Raw genomic sequence first — 19,122 nt, 5'->3', positions numbered from 1 at the left:
AAAATGTTCATTAACAAGGATAAATAAAGCTATATTGCAAGAACTTCTACTGATAATAAACACGTGTTGCCACGCCTCCCGTTTTTAGCCATCTGATTGGCTGACAACATCGACCCATCCTCCCGCAACGCAAGCTTGCCACGCATCAACAATTTTCTGCAAGGCCTGATTGATTTCAAATAATATTCAGAGATTACTAATTCATCTTAATTAAACATTCCGTTAACATTAATTTATATTGGATAGAAGACAGAGAAAAGGGAGGATAGACAATGGAAGGGGATGCAATGAGGACAGATTTTATGACCTTAACTCGTTTTATGTTGGAAGAACAGCGTAGGCACGTTGGTGCAACCGGTGAATTAACACAGGTCCTTACTGCCATCTGCACTGCTGTGAAAGCTGTGTCATCGGCGGTCAGAAAAGCGGGTATTGCTAAGCTGTGAGTTTGATGTTCAACTTCAAAGAATCTGAAGCCTAAGGGTCGGAAGTAACAATATCATGGGAAAAATTGTAATTATAGAGTAAGAGTAGGCTATGGTGCTTTTGTAATATTTCTCACCTCCTGTTTGCACCTCTTCTTAGCCGGTATAGCAGTGGCGGCGCCAGGGGGGGGGGGAGGAGAATTTTCCCTGTTTGTCAGGCTTGGAGCCCTGTCATCTGACGCCATGACTGGCTGTCGGATCAACAATTTTAAAAATCCTAATTTGCCTCTCCAAATAACTTTATTTTGGTTGCAGTGGTCTCAAAAGCACAATTTGGACCAAACTAAGGCATAAAAACTCTTCTTGTGGACAATACCGGGTTTCTTTTATTCCGGGGCTGTCGACAGAGGCCCTAGGCAGAACCTCGGTTCAGACCCCTCTGTTGGACTTTTCAGACCCCTTGTCAGCAAGTTTCTGGCACCACCGCTGAGGAGGTTTAGTCAGATGCCACTTGAGGTCATCAAACTAAAAATCATTTTTTTTAATACTAAGTGAATTCAAGTTAAACTTACTGTTTTGGAAGTTTGGCTTATGAAACAATGACCAATACAATTTTATATCTCACTTTATGAAAAAACTTCAGAAATGTGCCTAAATATGTTGAAGTGAAATACTGCCAATGACTATTACTGTGATTTATTTTATCCATCATATTTTAATATAGGAGGGGAAAGCACCATACGGTGCTCGTTATATTGGTTCCATGGTAGCAGATATGCATCTGTCTCTTATACACATCTAGATGTGTATAAGAGACAGCTCTATTTAAACCAAACCACCCCTTCTTTCATAAAACATTAAAATGAAATTCAAAATTTACATTCTAGAATACTTCAGCTCCAGAGTGCTTTCCCCTCTGCTCCTGACACTGACAAGAGCTCTTTCCATGGAACTCACAAGCAAGGTGCCTAGCCCCTCCTGGAAATCTGGCTCCCATGAATAAAAACCCCCAAAAATCCTTGTTACGGATCTGATTACTTTGAGTAGAAGTTAATATTCCTGCCACTTAAGGCAAATAGAAAAAATGATTAGATTGTCACTCCTGCCCGCGTCAAAAATTTTGGAAACCATTGATGCGGGTATAATTTTTTTTTTTTTTTGTCGCATCATTTATTTTAACTGCATAAAAACCAAATGCTCACAAAATATAAAAGAATTGGCTCCAAATTCAGCAGACATCAAACTCTTCCAATTGATTAGATCAGACATTGGGATCGCCGTAAAGTTGAAAATGCGAAGCCCATTTTTTAAACTTGTTACTGTCGCTAAAAATAAACAGCTCGCTAACTGCGGTTGAAAATGGACAACACCACAGTCCGTCCCTAAAGAAACCCGCCCAGTGGGCTGATCGGATCGTTGATTCACAGCATGAAGATACATGTTTACAAACATGTGACATGCCTTAATATGGTCATGATGACATCACATCATGACTATATATGGGCATACAACAGTTTATTGTCAAAGATAATTTGATAGTGTGGACAGAGCACCAAACATCAATTTGCTAGAGATTATATCACTTGGTATTTACAGTAATTATATTATGAATTATTTATTAACTGCATTTTATTGTTTTATTTAGTCTATTGGAGAGTTTGTTTTGACTGATGCTAACATGAGGATCAAGCCAAGAGGCAAAATCTTCAGCATCAACGAAGGTTATGCTCAATACTGGGACAACGCCATGAAGGAGTACATAAACAGAAAGAAATACCCAGAGGTAAGCTTAAGCAAAATGTTTGACTATACAATTTTTATTCTAAGAAAAAATTTCACTAGTTCACTTCATGCTAAAGTGATTAGCATACTTATCAGTCATGAACATCCTTATTTTGCTTCTTAAAATCCCTACTTATTTTTTTTTCCCAAATAAAAAAGAAAACCCTGGCAAGTCCAATAATGCAGCTCAAATAGAAAAGAATTGAATGAGGGCATTTTTTTTAATACTAAGTGGATTCAAATCAAATTAAACTTACTGTTACGGTACTTGCCCGAGTACTGTAGGTTCCTGAAACTGAAATTTGGAAGGTTGGCTTATGAAACAATGACCAATACAATTTTATATCTCACTTTATCAAAAACTTCAGAAATGTGCCTAAATATGTTGAAGTGAAATACTGCCAATGACTATTACTGTGATTTATTTTATCCATCATATTTTAATATAGGAGGGGAAAGCACCATACGGTGCTCGTTATATTGGTTCCATGGTAGCAGATATGCATAGAACTATTAAGTATGGAGGTATATTCCTCTACCCAGCTCACTCCAAGAGTCCTAAGGGCAAGGTATGTTTGTTAGAAATTACACTATTTCAGCTATCAAGTAGAATTGTGGCTTTATTAAGATTGTCGTCTCACATGTTATAAATTTACTCAAAATATAATATTCACCCCTTAAATTTTAATTGGCTCAAAATTGTCTGTAGGTGACAGGCCACCCTAGACCTCCACCAGGGCTTTGCTACTGCGGGCTTTGGCCCTGAAAACTGACCAGTTCTGTTCAATATTTTCAGGCTCAATATAGGGATAAAAAAAATCTAAGGTTTGAGAGAGACATCACAAGACATATTTTTACCATACCACTGTTTTTTGTAAAACAATTTATATTGTCAAATAAGTTTCTATATATTTAATCTGAATTAATAGTAGAATGGAATTTTACTCTTTTATACACAATTTGTTTTCGAAGCAAATTTATTGTACTGTACAGCGTATAGATTTATGCAAGTGGAGTATTGATCTCGTTTTGTATATATGTACAAAACTTTTAATTTTACATTTAAAAGAGACCAGACCAAGGCTATGTTCTCACACGGCAGCTAACGGTTAGCAGGATCTGGATCCTGCTAACCGTTAGCTGCTGTGCGTCCATACAAGAAAATCCCGATCCGGATACCAAGAATATGATGATGAAATCACTGGCCAATAAGAAACTGGAAATTGTAAACGTGTATGTAATTAGTTGATGATAGAAACGCATTCACTTGCTAACAGATAGCGCTTGCTAACCGTTCGCGGTATCCGGATACCGCTAACGGTTAGCGCTAACCGATCGGGCGTTCTCACACAGGTGCTAACGATTAGCGCTAACCGATCGGGCGTTCTCACACAGGTGCTAACGGTTAGCGCTAACGGTTAGCTCCAAATCTGGATACTAGGGCTCTCGTGAGAACCAGGCTATACTTGTCTTCTGGTGGTATAATTATTCTTTCAAGTTAGTTACTTTATGAATTATGGCATTTGGAGAAATTAAATCGGGGTTTTCAAAATTTTTTGACACTACATTCAATCAGAAATGTGTTGAAGATTATTTTACTACAATAAAAATCAATTTTCCTTTAATACTTTTCGTTATAAAGTACCTTAAAATGGCGGGACATTGTTTGAGCACTGTACTGAAGAATGACCCAAGATTTCTTTATTAATTTGTTTTCCTATGTCGGTTGTATAATACTCAACAATCTAAGGTTGAAAATAATTTAGTGACATTAATGTTTGGTTTTTTTTTTTCATCCAGCTTCGCTTGATGTACGAGTGTAATCCAATGGCATACCTGGTGACGCAGGCAGGGGGCCTAGCTACAACAGGTAAAGAGATGATTCTTGACTTGGTACCAACAAACATCCACGAAAGGTGTCCTGTAATAATGGGCTCCACAGACGACGTAAACGAATATCTTGAGTGTGTTAAATTACATCAGAAGTGAATTTATTTGGATTTCATTTGGATTTAAATGGCTGAAAAGATAGGTTACGATAACAACCGATGTTAAAATTTAATAACAATTTCTATATTCTTTTCATAGAGCCTGATTTTGGCTGTATGGTAATCGATTTCATAGTATATTTCTGCTACAAGAAATCAGTGAAACCTATGTTTTGATCTGTTTTTTTGGAAGGTGACAACTTTAAAACCTTTTTAAATTTGAATTTTCATGTTTTCCAGATTTTAGGGTCAAAGCTTTAATTCAAAGTATTTGGAAATAGACTGGCATGCAATTTGCCACAATTTTACAGCTGTTTTTATTGATAAGTGGTTTTGTTATGAACTTACAATATTTTGTTTCAGTATTATGTAATTACGTCCATTTTAGTTGAACTTAACATAAAATAAATAGTAATAAAATTATTTAAGGCTCTAAAACCATAAAGAGTATATTGTATAAATTATAATTAAAGCCCCATTCCCGGCAAAATTTCACTAAACGAATTCTTTGTTACTAGGTAAATTCAGAGGTTGTAGATCGTATTCGCTGGAATGCTCTCGCTGTTGTGTATTTGCGCCCTCTCTAATGAGATTAGTTTTTAGACTTTGCATCTCACACATTGCGATTGATTGAGTAGGCCTCAGATATGGCTATTTGTCAAAATCTCGGTTAGAATTATTTTTTCAACAAATTTGAAATAATTCCTATGAAGTATTATATCTCACAAGTGTCAAAACTAGCAATGGAAAATATCATGTTGGCCGTTTCAATGTGTGATAACAGAACCTAAATCGAGGTAAGGCTAGGCCTAGCCTAGCAATGTTGGATAGGCTAATGTTTCCAGCGCCTACTATATTTCTTGGCAGACCTATCGCAAAATCAAACATAAAAAATTCATCCGCATTTATGTTTTAAAATCAAATTTCAATCCCTTTTTTACATTTTTTTTCATGTTTAGGAATCTCTAAATTCAGTTAAACTAGCAATTTTGTATTGTATTTAATAACATATATAAAAAAAATTCAGATTTTTCTTAACTGAAATTTCGCCGGGAATGGGGCTTTAATTTTTAAAAAAGTATATTAAATTAACCAAAGAATTGATGCACATTTACAATAGTAAATATAGTGCTGGAAGTTTCAAACAAAAGATTTATTTCTTGGAAAATAAAAATGATATTTTTGGACTAAAAAGTAGGTTTTTTTTTTTGGTTATTTGGCCTCTAAAATATTTGAACACCAAACATCCAAATTATTTAAAGAACAAGATGTAAAATTTGGTTCCATAGTCTATCAAAATGAAGCCATAGATATGACAATGAGATTCTAGGTTCTAGTGCTCCTCTTGTACGCAATTTCTGTTTAAAGAATATGTTCAGAGACTAAGAAAAGACATTCAATACAGAGAATTTTATTGCAACAATTTATCATGTTTGTCTCTGTGTTAAGGTTCTTTGCTAATGAATAAATCTACAGATTAGGAACATGTGGTCAAGTTGTATGATTTATAGTCCTGGTTCTCAACCCCGAACCACAGTCCAAAACAGTTTGAGCAATAAAAAAAATAGACCCCAGCCTGAAAACTGGAGCTTTAAAGTGGGTATCCCACTTGGTCCCATTACGAATTCGGTGAGCCCAAATTCATCCTTGAGTGTCTAACCATCCTGAGCTATTGAAACGGTGATTGGTTGTGATGCAGCATGTCTCCTCATTGTCTCGTCTGTGCAAATAATGTTAGGATAGGATATTTTTTGGTATAAATCACACCAAGGATAACCCACCCAAAGACTGGTTTCCAGTTGGGCCCTTCTGGTGGTCAATTGGGCAGTACCCCGGGAGACAATCCCCTACTCTTTTCTGAAGAGTGTACTGTGTTCTTCAACATGCACATGGGCCATATTGCACACAAGTCCAACGGCTTAAACGTCTCATCTGAAAGATGGTACGCTATCATAACTTGTATTTCAGCCCTCCTGCTGAAAGACAAGGAGAGCAGCGACGAGAATTGAACTAGGGACCTTGAGATCTGCACGGATCCATCACAAACAATACCACCCTTAAGATGTGCCCTGCAATAGGGTTCTCATCTGCGGTAGTTGCACAAGTTTTTGCTTCAGGTACTGAGTGAGGGCTGTATTTCCTTTTTCAGACACAACTTCAAGTTCATAAAATGGAAGCTGAAATGAAACAAAATGGAAAAACCTAAATGAGTGATATTTTTCAAACATACAATAGTTGTATAACTTATTGTACTTTGCTCAAAATAATATTATCTATCATCATAAATTTGAAAATATATTTACCTCAACAATTTTGTATCCCAACAACAATAAATGCCTCCTTTTCATTGCATGGAGCCCAAGAAGGTGACGTGATGTGATATGTTGCTTCGCTCCAAATTGATAATGATTTCTGGACCACAGTACTATAGCAATGCTTAAAAAAATTAAAAAAAACCAAAAAGAACATCACTAAATAACCCCTTATTAAAGATACAGAGAGGTTGGTGTTTAATTAGAAACCTCTTTTTGCGGCCCTTTATCCACTATTATGATCCTTTCTGCTTACTATTTCCTTTTCTCCCCATACAGAATTATTATCATTCTAAATCTATCATTCAAGATATCACTAATTACATATAACATGTTTCCCTTCCACTGCACACACTATTAATACACTTATTAGACCTCCACAAGTCTCTAACTTTATTGACATTTTCTAGTATTAGATAATTTCGGAGAGTGCCACCAGAGTCTGTTTGTGTCGAGAAACTTACGTTGTTGAATTTGAAAACCAAGAAAAAGTATAGTATGGAACGCCATGCAAAAAGTGATATGGAACGACATTGGTGCCAAAATCAATTTATTTTTACGCATTTTCAATGACTAAGAATAAATTTATGGACCAGTGTATCCATTCATCTTCTCTCCTTACTATGCTCCTTTTATTCTCCTTTGTCATGAAATAATACCTAGTTACACTTGGTATCTTCCTAGGGGTGGGCATAACAATAGGTCAGAGAGCCAATACATTACAACATTTATGTAACGCTATATCATGAAGATCAGAGCACTTTGCTTTTTTTTAAATTTTGTTTACTATTATATACTGTAGCGATGAAATACATTTAATTGAAGAAAACCGGAAAGTGAGAAAATAAAATAAAACAACGCAGATGAACCAAACATGACCGCACCTTTTCCCGGCAGTTTAAGGTGCAAGGCCACCAGGACAGTATTCACAGCTGCTCGAATGTGAATTTTAGTATGAACACTGGGAGCCGGTCGCATGCAAAACCAAAATTTTTATTGTGATATTTCCAATGTACCTTTAAAAAACAGTCTGAGAAGTGTCATTTCTGTCCATCCTGTTCTTAAAATAATCTCATTTGGGAGGGGAACCCCCTCTTCAACCCTTCCCCCAGCTGGGGCCTACGACCTCAAGTCCCCGCTGTCAGACAGCTCAGCCCCCCCCCCCCTAGAGCCGCCACTGATTGTCAGACAAAGGTATTTTAACTTACATTGTATTATTATTGTATAAGCAACGTATTATTTCTTTCACTAATGGTTGACGGGTCGGGTCATAATAACAAGGTTTTTTTTTTAGCAGTTTGGTAGGTGGGAAGCACAAATAGTTTTAAAATTACATTCAAGGGCCACAAACAAAAATTGCCGTCGAGCCACATACGACGCACAGGCCACACTTTGCTCACTGGCACTCTAACCTGTGATCCTGTTTGATAGAGGCTTCTTCCAGAGGGCACCCTTGCATAATTTTCTGGACCAAAATACTTGCTGTGTTTAAAGTTTTCTTTTTCTCTTTATGTTGACAATTCCACTTTGAAACAGTAATGGGCTCTCCTGATTCAGATAATCGAAACTCAATATCTGTTGAGAAAAAATATTTTTTACTGATATGATCATTGATAGGCTTACAACTCAATGTATAATACAGGTAAGGTTGAGGGAGAAAATCTAATTGGAGGTTCAGTAGGTGGAAATCTTTGGCAAATTAGGGAATTTGAGAAGCTTTTGGAATTTTCTGTAAACATAGATACATTTTCAATTTTTTTAATCATAGTTTTATTCAAGTTTAAGTAAGACTTTGTTTAATACCTTGTTTAGCAAACCCTCCAAAAATATTTTTAAAATAAAAATTTTTATTTTGGCGAGTTAGCGCACCCTCCATCAATAAAAATATAAAATTTTACTTATTTATTTTTATAATGCCCTCCACTCTACTCAAATCTCCAAAAATAAAATTTCTTCGTTAATTATAGGCCTATAAATTTAAAGCATTTATAAATTTTATTACTACACTGTTTAATTCATTAATAAAGTTTCATTTTTATTTTCTCCTTTGCATAGATGGTTTTGGCAAAATCATTTTGCTAAATGATAAACAAAATTTAATTGTTATTTTTTACTGCCCTCCTTTGATGAAAACAAAGGTATAAAAAAGTCTCGCCTCAAATAAAAAGAAAGCACAAAAAATCCAGGTCATGACCTGTAAATACAGACCAATGCAAGAAGGCAACAAACAAATTATTACAAATTATAACAAAAACAATTACAAATTTTAGCCAATTCTGATTTTTTTTTTACATGTGGATATTCGGCTATATAAAATTTGCATTGCTGAAATATTTTTCCATGTAGGTTTAACATAGCATTCCAAATTCTATAGCTGGTAACAAGGGCAGTTTCTAATATTTCCTTTATTATTATTGCTTTTACATTTCTTGTGCCATGACTGCTGCTGGTTCAACAGTAATCTACATAAAAACCAAAGAAGAAATGGTCTCTAATGATGGCAATTGTCAAAAAAGTATATAGGGTCTGTGTAAAAACAAAGGTTGACCAACTTGTAATTATGGTACATTATCACTAAAACAAATTATTGCCAATACAAAACAACTTTAGAACAATTTCACTGTTAACTCTGGAACAATGGTGTAGCACAAGTAACAGCTTACAATGGGAGTGAGGACAACACAAATAGTAGTGGTGTGACAAATACTATTGTATCAAACAAGAACCTTAGGGCGTACAATGCAATGATAATGGACAAACACAAGTGACAAGCAGACTTAGACCTTAGGTGACTCATGGAGGTATTATAGTGACCTCCATGCCTAAAAAAAGCTGAGCAATTTTTGGTCATTTTGAGCTGTTATGAAACATTTTAGCATGTATATCAAAAGTGGAAATTAATCCCCCCTTCCTTAATTCAAAATAACTTTATTTGCAAATTTAAGGAAAATTTTAAATGTACAGAAAAATTGTAAGTAAAAATATAAAAAATGTTTAGAATATTTAAAATACACTTTGTCAGTAAAGCAGGACACATTAAAAAAAAAAAAGTAAAATGTACAAAAAACATTTAAAAACATTAGAGAAAAAATGCAAATTAACAATCATGACACTACAAAAAAGGGGTACATAAATAAGGGCAGGGCTTGATTTAGTACTAGTCTGTCGTACAATGTCTAGTAAAAACTACTCTGGGCTAGTAAACCCACCGTATTACTAGTCCGATGGCCCAGTGATAGTGATAGTTATAAACTATTGCTACAAGTATGCTTGGCCAACATCATAATGTTACAGAAAATGTAGCCAACAATTGGGCTAGTAAATATAGCCAATGGGCAAGTGAAATATACAATACTACTGTAGCCCAGTGGGCTAGTTGCCAAAGAATGTTAAAACGAGCCCTGAAGGGACACATACAAATAAACAAAATACTGAATACTAAATAAAACCTACAGGGGTTTTTTTTGTTTTTTGTTTTTTTTGGGGGTGGGGGAACTTGCGGAGGGGACTTCACCACTTGGAAAATAACCCATGATATAAAATGAAGTCACAAGAACGCTTAGTTCTGACTTTGGGCAACTTGAACATCCTCTAGGAACTCTAAGGTTATAGTTGATGATAGTTGCTTTTATTAGGTAGCAAATTATGAACTTGTACTGTACATCCCCTGGATGTTTAACCTTGGTGAAGTATCCCCCTGCACAACTTGTGCCTTCTTACGGTGAGCGGAATAACAGAGCCATCATCTAATGTACAAGTTTCATTAAGATTATTCTGCAAGCTCTATCAGGCTGAATGTGATCAACCCCTCCCCCTGGCGATACCACTTTATTTACTTACCAAGAGCTTTCATATGTTGAAGAATAAAGTGTGGCTTAATCAACTGTGCGTCTCCAAGTATGTCGGAAAGACAAGAAATTACTGGTTTCAGAAATTTTCTTTTGCTCAGTTCATGATCAACATTTGGGTAAAAGTCATCAGGAAGATTGCCTTCTTTTAATAGTTCCTGAAAAAAAGAAACACGCGTCACCTTCAAATACTGTAGATATCAAATAGAGTCACATATTGAAGAGGCTGACACACCAACCAAGTACAGTATCTCAGTGTTACCACTGTAATGTGATGCACGAACCCGATTTGGAGTAAATTTATCAGATCCAGTAAATTTGTGCTAAATTTGTAACTCAGCTCTATACTTTTTATTAGTGTATTGTACTTTTATATTCTTAAAGAATCTAAAATTTAAAATTATTTATAATACACTAGGTAAGATATTTTAATAAATTTTAAATAATAAGTACCTGTGGAAATCTATTGCCGCAATATAAGGGACGATCAATCGCTAACGTACAGTCTAGAAGATGAAGATCTGGTCTTAAATCTATCTTACTGTTTAGCCTATAGTCTGTTGGAAATAATTTTTCATAAAAAATTGCATTTATACCTATAATATGCATTTTTGACTGCTAAATTTAGTTTTAGCTTTTTAAAATGTATTTCTTTTAACAGAATTCACCATGGTGATATGCCACTGTTTCAATCAAATCATCATAATCATCATGAAGTACATTACTGAGAGTAGATTTTAAATCCGTTTTTAAGTTTACTTCCGTTATAGAGTACTACAGTTGTATCGTCACGACGCCAGGCGGCGCTCTCTGTTGTCAACAGACGTAGGTTACCGTTCATTATGCATGAATGACTTCATAGGCTTTCTGGAATAGGCAATTTTTAAATCTAATATTTTACTATCAAAATGTACTAATAACACAAATGCTCTCATTATATTAGTTATCGAACACACATTTAATCATCAATTAAAATTCACAAAGAAAAAGTAAGATACAACATCTTAATAATTACGTTTGAAATTGGGATCAATGGTTTGTCAGTGAAGAATCCATTTGAATACTTTTTTGCAATGATAGCAATGGAGTAGTATCACGTGGTATCGTGACGTAACACTGTAGTACTCTATATTAAATAAAATTTGAACTATTACTAGTATTATTAGTAACATTATTATTAGTATTCTGATTAAATTTTATCAGTTTTCAGTTTATTTGAACAATTGTATTTAAGTAAAACCAGCATGCTTTCTTTGTTTGGTGTAAACAAAGAATACTGTTGAAATATTAGTATTTATTGTAATTATTATATTGTTACATGGAATTTGTATTGGATTTTCATAACTTACTTTTTACAAAATCCAGGAATGTGGGGCTGAATACATAATCTATAATATCTAATGGATAGATATCCATGTATGCTAAAGCAATTAAGCCAGACGTTAGATGATTCGGATGTTCAGAATACTCCACCGAACGTCTCCTCATCTCATGAAGAGCTGTCTTGTAAAACTGGTTAAAGTTTGGAGGCCGGTGGGCTAAAGTACTTACTGACCATAGACACTTGGTCACATCTTTACAGCGGCCATATTTTACCTTACTAACATACACTTGTGCAATCATATCCATTAATGGCGCGTGGAACATACGTAGTGTTGAATACGTTAAAGCTATATGCGTTACTGGTGCTATTTCCATGGTAGGAATCCTCTCAACAATTTCATTAGCAATTTTATTGAATAACATCTCTGAACCGAAATAAGCATAACGATACATCTTCAAGATACCAACAAGACTATAGGTATTGATTTCACGCGTGTCTTCAAGCATTAGGCGTTTTGCAAAAATTGATAAAATGTCTGAGGTAATGGAAGTTTTAGATTTGAAGAAACCATTAAAAATAGCACCTATTTCGGGTACAGTGAATTCATTCTTAAAATTAAGGATTCGTTTTTGCAGTTGATGCATTAAAGCAGATGGGACTATCCTATTCTCTCCTATCAAGTATGCCAACTGCACTATATTGTGTTTATTTAATGAAGGTACATGTTTTCTCATATATTCATACATCTTCTTGTTGTAAGACAACGAACGATAATTGATGAGATGAAATGCATCAGACACAAGGAGAACCATATCAACTGGCCATGTCTCCATCTGATCAACACATTTTTGTTCAAATGTTCTCATTTCCTGCTGAACACAAGTGATGTCAATTTTGGCAAAAAGTCGTAAATACTCTCTAAGTACTTCCTCATTAAGTATCCTGATGCTAGCTATCCCTTGTGTAATGAATCTAAGATTGCGGTTAAATATGTCTTGTACAATTGACGTTGGTAAACAATTCAATTCCTTGACAGATTTTAAAAAGTCATCCTTCGAGGCATGCAAACGAAGATGAAATAATTTGGCGATATCTTCATCATTTGTAGGTGGTTTTAATAAATCATACATTATTGTTGCATACTTTGGGGAGTGCATGTAAAATCCTCTTGGTGAATTGGTCCATTGATTTTGCTCCTTGAGTACGGATGGTACCTTCTGATAATTGCAGGAAGCAAGACCAGAAAACTGAACAAAACATCTTTCCCATAAATTCTCTCTGTGCTCTGGGTTGAATTTGAACATAAACAATGATTTTAAGGGTAAATGATTGTTGACATTGTTTATATGTTTTTGTGATCTGCAATTTGTGAATTGCGCAGCCTGCAATTTTACAAAAACTGGTTTGGTCCTGAGGAAAGTCATCTTATAAACTTGTTGAGCCAACATCAAGTAGACATTACCTCAAATATTAATCTTTCACACTAAAAAAAAAATTTGAAAAGAAAATTAAGACATGCCATTAGGATCAAATACTGTATGTCTTATATATTGGCCATACCATAGGCATCTTCATTTATAAAAGTCTATAGCCAGTAATTTGGCAGAGTCAAGCCAAAGGAAGGTAAGTCGCACAGGGAGTTTTCCAATAAATGCACAAATGTGAAATAGGTCATTTTTTTCGATTTTTTTTATCTTTAAAACATACATATTAAAGATTTAACTGTCATCCTACATATACCTTTCTCTGATTTATAAACGATAAATGCTCTAAAAATGGTATTTAAGAGAGCTTGTCCTAGCGTACAGACATAAAATCTGATTTTCAAAGCCAGTTTTCTCAAAATACACTTACCAAGTATCCTAACTTTGATTGCCCATAACTTTGCCATAAACTATCATATCAAAGTGATTATTTTTTTCATTTTGAAGGTAATAATGTCTAGTTTTTTTGACAATTTCGACTTATCCCTCCTTTGGCTTGGCTCTGCCACATATTCAGGATCAGCGGCAGTGCTAAATGGTCCGACAACGGGTATGACAATTTTTGGCGTTAGGCCAGTGGCGAAGCCCTGGTTGGGTCCAAGGACTAATCCCCCTGCTGCCTAAAGACACTGGGCAATTTTACTATTATAGGCCTAGACTATGACCAGGCCTCCTACTAATAGAGGCCTAGTCCAAGACTAAGTTGTTGCAAATCCCAGCCCACATAAGCTTAGCCTATAATGCCCAGCATAGGGCTCGTGATCGCGGTACCCTGACCATTAAAAATTAGCAGACGCACCGGGAAGCGTTCTTCACGGCATTGGACTGCAGCGAAAAATGATTCCCCCACATTAATGGAACAGGGCCACGTCATGCTTGGCTGACTAGTTTTTATTAACATTTTGTATGTCTGGTGTTGTAAAATGTATTTCAAACCAGTCATGCTTGGCTTGTTTTGATTTACGATTTGGAACAGAATGGAGAGGGCGTTTGATCAAGTCAGACCTACGTTTTGAATTTGAATTACATTTTAAAGAAATTTGAACTACGTTTTGAAAAATTAGAACTTCATTTTGGGAAACTTGATCTACACTTTGAGAAATTTATGCCTACGTTTTGATAAATTAGACATTGAATTTTGCAATTACATTTTGATTTTAACATGGACTTTTGCTGCATATGGCACCCTATACAGTCAATATACAGTACAGTATAACATAAAATGTTTACTTCTTTATTTACTTTGGCAGTGGATATTGCCTTACTAGTCAATTCATCAATTCATAATTCAATCTTAATTGTCAAACCATTGGTGAAACAGTTTTTGAAATTCTAGTTGTTTGTTCAGAGAATAAAAATACTACAATTGACAAAATTACATATTATTAAAACACCAAACACAATATCATATCATAAAATGTTAAAAATAAAGGTCAAGGTTAAATTTGTAAGTTAACATGGTAAAAATAACAACAATAATAATAATTCTGATTACTGTGTCTAGGCCTATGTAACTATTGAATAATGGATTAGATATATTAGGACAATGTCATCCAATATGAATTTAGTTTAAGACTGGTGTAAAAATAGGCACTGCCATTAATTTTACAGGTATTAAGACTTTACGGCATAGCATGTTTTTTCCCCGTCCATTCTTGCATCTAAATATTTTTGTTTGATTCCCTAAACCTTTGGCCCAAGAAGGCAATGATTTTTAATAACTCTAGTTAGTCTACTCTACTAGAGCTAGGCCTTGAGTAGTACTGTACATACATAGGAGTCTTTCTTTAAGATTTTAGTACAGTGCTAGGCCTAGGCCAGGCGAATAGTAGTAGAGTTTGGGCCTTTGTAGTCTCCTTCCTAGGCCTACCTACCTGTCTAGGGCAGGGCGAACCAGGCTAGTCTAGTAGTACTTAGTTGGCCTAGCCTAGCTATGCATGGGACTTAGGCTACATCGTTCCGTCTCCTAGGCCTACATACTGTAAGTTAGACCTAGACCTATATAAAATTGGATTTGTGTTATATTTTAGAGTTAATATACAATATTCTATAATGATATTAATGTAACTAGGCCTAGGCTAGATAGATATCTTAAACGTTGAATTTAAATATAATTTAAAATACAAACCCACCGCGTTGTAAGTACCGCAAGCAGATGGCATGTTAACAGAAATAAAGTCAAATTATATATGCTATGTATTGTGGGTTTTTAGAAAGTTCACTTTAAATTACGATAGTATTTTGAATGTTTGATAAAAGATAAAGCCTGGGCGTTTATAGATACTGTATAGGAAAATAGTATTTATTTAACAGGCCTCCCTATCAGGCATTCCAATCCCCGAACGTTCAAAAGCGGGATGGACACATTGATCTTGAAAGCGGGACTTTTTGTCATTACGTCACATACATCGCTCGAACATGATTGGTCAAAATTCGCTACCTGATCCCTAATGATATGTCTAGACTCTTGGATTCCGGTACCGGACAGCGTTCCTTTTTTCACTCTGCGGGGTGTAACTGAATTAAATATTCATCCGCATTAGATATAGTTTCTTTTTGCTTTATATGAAATCAAATAAAAAAAAAATGTATATGAATAAATGTTTTAACTATAATAGTTGTTTCTGAAATATTTTGTAAAAACAATGATTTGGAATGTCATCTTTTGAACTATTTTGTTCGGGTATTAGTAGCGTAATTGTGGTCACGTGCTTGTGTTCTCCGCCGGTGGGCTTTGAATGGTTTGCGCATGTCAGCTTGTCAGATTACGCCAACATACCCCCAATAGTACTATAGACAATAGTATAGAAATAGCTTTTTAATAACATATTCGCGTTTTCGCACTACCTATCTTCGTACCCTTGAATTAAAACTGATTCGCGCCGGTTTGCATTCTTTTCTTGGTTTGGGTTCAGCTCCGTAGTACCGTACGATTAATCAGTGGCATAAAGTCATTTTCTGTATCATTTAGCTCAAACAGGTTAAGAAGACAGAAGACATCATGTCTGAAGCTGATGAAGGGTAAGATTTAGAAATGTTTTATTGATCATTACCGAATACCACACACATACAAACAATGCAAATTGTAGATAATTGCGTTGCTTACCGAAAGAACATCGTCATCATGCATGCTCTGCACACTGTGCACGATGTTATTTTCTAACCACGCGGTAGCTCACGGCCTAGCACTTCAGGTACACTGATTTGATCGATTTTGTTATATATATATAACAGCAAAGACATGGTCAAGGACCCTTTATTAATTTAAAAAATATAAACTTAGCCTAGTTTAACTTTCCATATCTGTGTATAGGCTACTCCTAGGTGAATTGACATGATCTTGTAATTTAATTTATGATCATTGATACCACTGCACTGCTGGATCCTAGTGCGACTCCGTTGTTGCCACATGCACGAGAAACAAAAGAATTGCCCTCGCGATGTAGGCTATGGAATGCATTTTGTATATTTTTTCAGTCCATTTGATTCATGAAGGACTATTAATATAACCTTCTTAATAGCGGATTATAATAATAATTATGAGTATGGACTTTGTGGGAGAGGCAAATATGTATTTCTTTATGCCAAAATCTGTTCAAATCAACATGTGAAACCAACACAACATTTAATTGTGAGAAACGAGTGTAATCACAAGTTTCACAAACCTAAAAATCTAACTGGTATAAAAATAACCATATTGATTTATAAGGTAAGCATAGTTTGTAAATTAATAAGACATAAAGAATTGTTTAATTTCCTGATTTTCAGGGATTTACATTGTTGCTGAACTGGTAGCGGCTGAAATATTGATGGCATTGCCTGGTTTAAGCCTATTTTTAAGTACAGCCTAGACTTGTCTAGATTTAGTTTAAGTGTTGCCCTAGTAGTAAGCTTAATTTAATTAAAAAGATTAAATTTTTCTTTTGTCCCAGTTCAAATTATAAATTTTAGCTTGCCCCATGTGGTGCCGCGGAAGCCGTAGTACAGCACCAGTACCGACGTGACAGATACATGTCACTTATTCCGCCTGACTCTCATTCGAGGGTTATTCGAGGTGCAGAGCAATCTGACTAGTTAAGACCCGACACTGGCCATGTTTGACCAGGTTTGAACTAACGTTTAAGTGGGAACTAGATGCGTGTAATTGTACCACTATTCGCTGTGTTTCAGTATTCTTGCACTTCGTCGTGAATATATATTCTCTTAACACAATAGCACCAGTTAAAAAAAATTAAATTAAATTAAGGCGATGCTCTTAATTTCAGTCCAAAAGATGATCGTATCACCAATGTTCCAATGAATTGTAACTTCTTTCTGTATCGTTGGAAGGTTACGTCGTGCTCATTTTAAAATATTATCGAATGTTATGGCTTACTTATAACTTAAGTATAAATACTTCTTGTGTGAAATAACTGTGTGCTAGCAGGCAGCACATATTTTATTTTATATAAATAACTACTTTTACTGTTACTTTTGACAATAGTGTATATTAAATAGTTGCTCATTTGTAAAAGTTTGTGCTGCTAAACTAGGCAGAAATATTTGTTTTAACCTAAAGTGCTACTCATCCAAGTTCTTGCGATGGAAACATTTCTGTGAGGATATGTTAAATTGCAGAAGCCAAACACAGTTATTACTTGTTAAAATATTTTTCGTCTACAGAAAGGTGTATGTTGGTAATCTAAACTTTGAAACAACCGAAGGTCAGTTAACCGAGTTGTGTTAACGGGTGCCTGAGGCCCTAGTCTGAAGCCATCCGTATGAGAACTTGAGAAAGAACGTTTATGAATTCATGAAATGCCCGAACTAAATAATCTGTAATTGGTAACTGTAGTATCTTTGGCTATTTCAACTTGAACAGTGTAGGCATTCTGTTGTATGCTGGCCGTAGTTATACAGAAGTCAAAAAGAACAAACTACTAAGCATCTTTTTTAGACCAGTGTCTTTTTTATAAATCTGAAGTCAGTAGACATTTATTGGATTGTTTCTGACCTAATAAAATAATTTAAGATTTCGACTTTCTCTCATAAGACTGCAATTTTAAAGTTCTCTTGGTTACGAATTGGTTGATAGAAATGGCTCTGCTGTACCCGATTACACACATTTTGTTCTTGAATATTTTTTTGTAATGTTTGAAAGATAAGATTTATAATAGCCTTTATAAGGAATGTAAAAGATGATTTGAAAAATTGTATTTTTATAAAGTACTGATAAATATTTTATAATGCATACAAGTTTGAATCAATCTATTGACTCGCACAGTTCTTGCTGCAGGCACATAATTTCCTAAAGACCAGAATAGGTTGCATTTAACTTGTCTAATGGTGTGGAAAGAATGCCTTAAATATTTTGAGAATAATTTATGGCATTGTGTTGAATTATCAGAAAGAATAGATTTGACTCCGTACATTGATTTGATATGGAAGTTAAGCAAGATTTCAAAACATGTGATTCTGTATGAAAGTTATCCGGCTTGAATCAACTGTAAGCTTAATTCTACGCATTTTAATCTTTGATGTCTAAAGTTGAGTTGCGTTTTTGAATCTTCATTATTATCTGTATTCCTCTCCCAGTACCATGCAACAATGCTTTGATATCGAGCAAGTAAATCAGATGATCAATACAGTTGAGGGCCTCCACAACTGTGTTTTTCCATAACTTGTTCAATTGGTTTTAAAACGCCTAATCAAGTCAGTTAACAACATTCAACATTCAATAAAATCATGACATTTTACAGTACAGTCCAATGAATATTTATAAGATTTCCATAATTTTTATAAAATTAAGCAGATACACCAGTTAAAAAAGCCAATTAATATTTTGTCTTAACTAAGGAAGCACTTGACTCTAATGTCTTTTTAGTTAACGTCAGGCTCCATAGGAAAAAAATTTTTTTTGATATGTTGTAGAACTGATTTTTCTAAGACAGAAAAAAGTTGTTTGACGAAAAACTGGGGA

General features: G+C 34.9%; 3 protein-coding genes across 4 annotated transcripts in view; 2 read left to right on the top strand and 1 right to left on the bottom strand.

Annotated features, from left to right (window-relative positions):
• Positions 1-113: 113 nt before the first annotated feature.
• On the top strand, positions 114-5,064 carry LOC117110256 (fructose-1,6-bisphosphatase 1-like). Its single transcript, XM_033252890.1, has 5 exons — positions 114-442; positions 1,150-1,168; positions 2,071-2,208; positions 2,657-2,776; positions 4,008-5,064. The coding sequence occupies exons 1-5, from the start codon at positions 273-275 to the stop codon at positions 4,194-4,196; spliced, it is 636 nt and encodes a 211-aa protein (XP_033108781.1). The 5' UTR covers positions 114-272; the 3' UTR covers positions 4,197-5,064.
• Positions 5,065-5,590: 526 nt separating this feature from the next.
• Positions 5,591-15,863, bottom strand: LOC117110280 (FAST kinase domain-containing protein 5, mitochondrial-like). Of its 2 annotated transcripts, none has more exons than XM_033252928.1 (7): positions 15,296-15,863; positions 11,705-13,162; positions 10,809-10,912; positions 10,348-10,513; positions 7,920-8,082; positions 6,499-6,631; positions 5,591-6,372 (listed from the first exon to the last, which is right to left on the bottom strand). In XM_033252928.1, the coding sequence occupies exons 2-7, from the start codon at positions 13,125-13,127 to the stop codon at positions 6,253-6,255; spliced, it is 2,109 nt and encodes a 702-aa protein (XP_033108819.1). In that variant the 5' UTR covers positions 13,128-13,162; positions 15,296-15,863; the 3' UTR covers positions 5,591-6,252. The 2 variants fall into 2 exon arrangements, with proteins under 2 accessions (XP_033108819.1, XP_033108820.1); XM_033252929.1 differs by lacking the exon at positions 15,296-15,863 and adding an exon at positions 15,038-15,283.
• Positions 15,864-16,015: 152 nt separating this feature from the next.
• LOC117110283 (RNA-binding protein 3-like) overlaps positions 16,016-19,122 on the top strand; it is a 7,784-nt gene continuing 4,677 nt past the window's right edge. The window contains exons 1-2 of the mRNA XM_033252934.1: positions 16,016-16,184; positions 17,826-17,866. Of these exons, the coding sequence (XP_033108825.1) occupies positions 16,165-16,184; positions 17,826-17,866 (61 nt within the window). The 5' untranslated portion in view covers positions 16,016-16,164. The remainder of the gene's footprint in view (positions 16,185-17,825; positions 17,867-19,122) is intronic.

This window comes from Anneissia japonica, unplaced genomic scaffold (genome assembly GCF_011630105.1).
Source record: "Anneissia japonica isolate Jap-2015-1 unplaced genomic scaffold, ASM1163010v1 scaffold673_len1821605_cov196, whole genome shotgun sequence".
In the NCBI taxonomy this organism is placed as follows: Eukaryota; Metazoa; Echinodermata; class Crinoidea; order Comatulida; family Comatulidae; genus Anneissia; species Anneissia japonica.
Note: the sequence above shows the minus strand (reverse complement) of the source record. Positions and strands in the feature narration are given on the sequence as shown.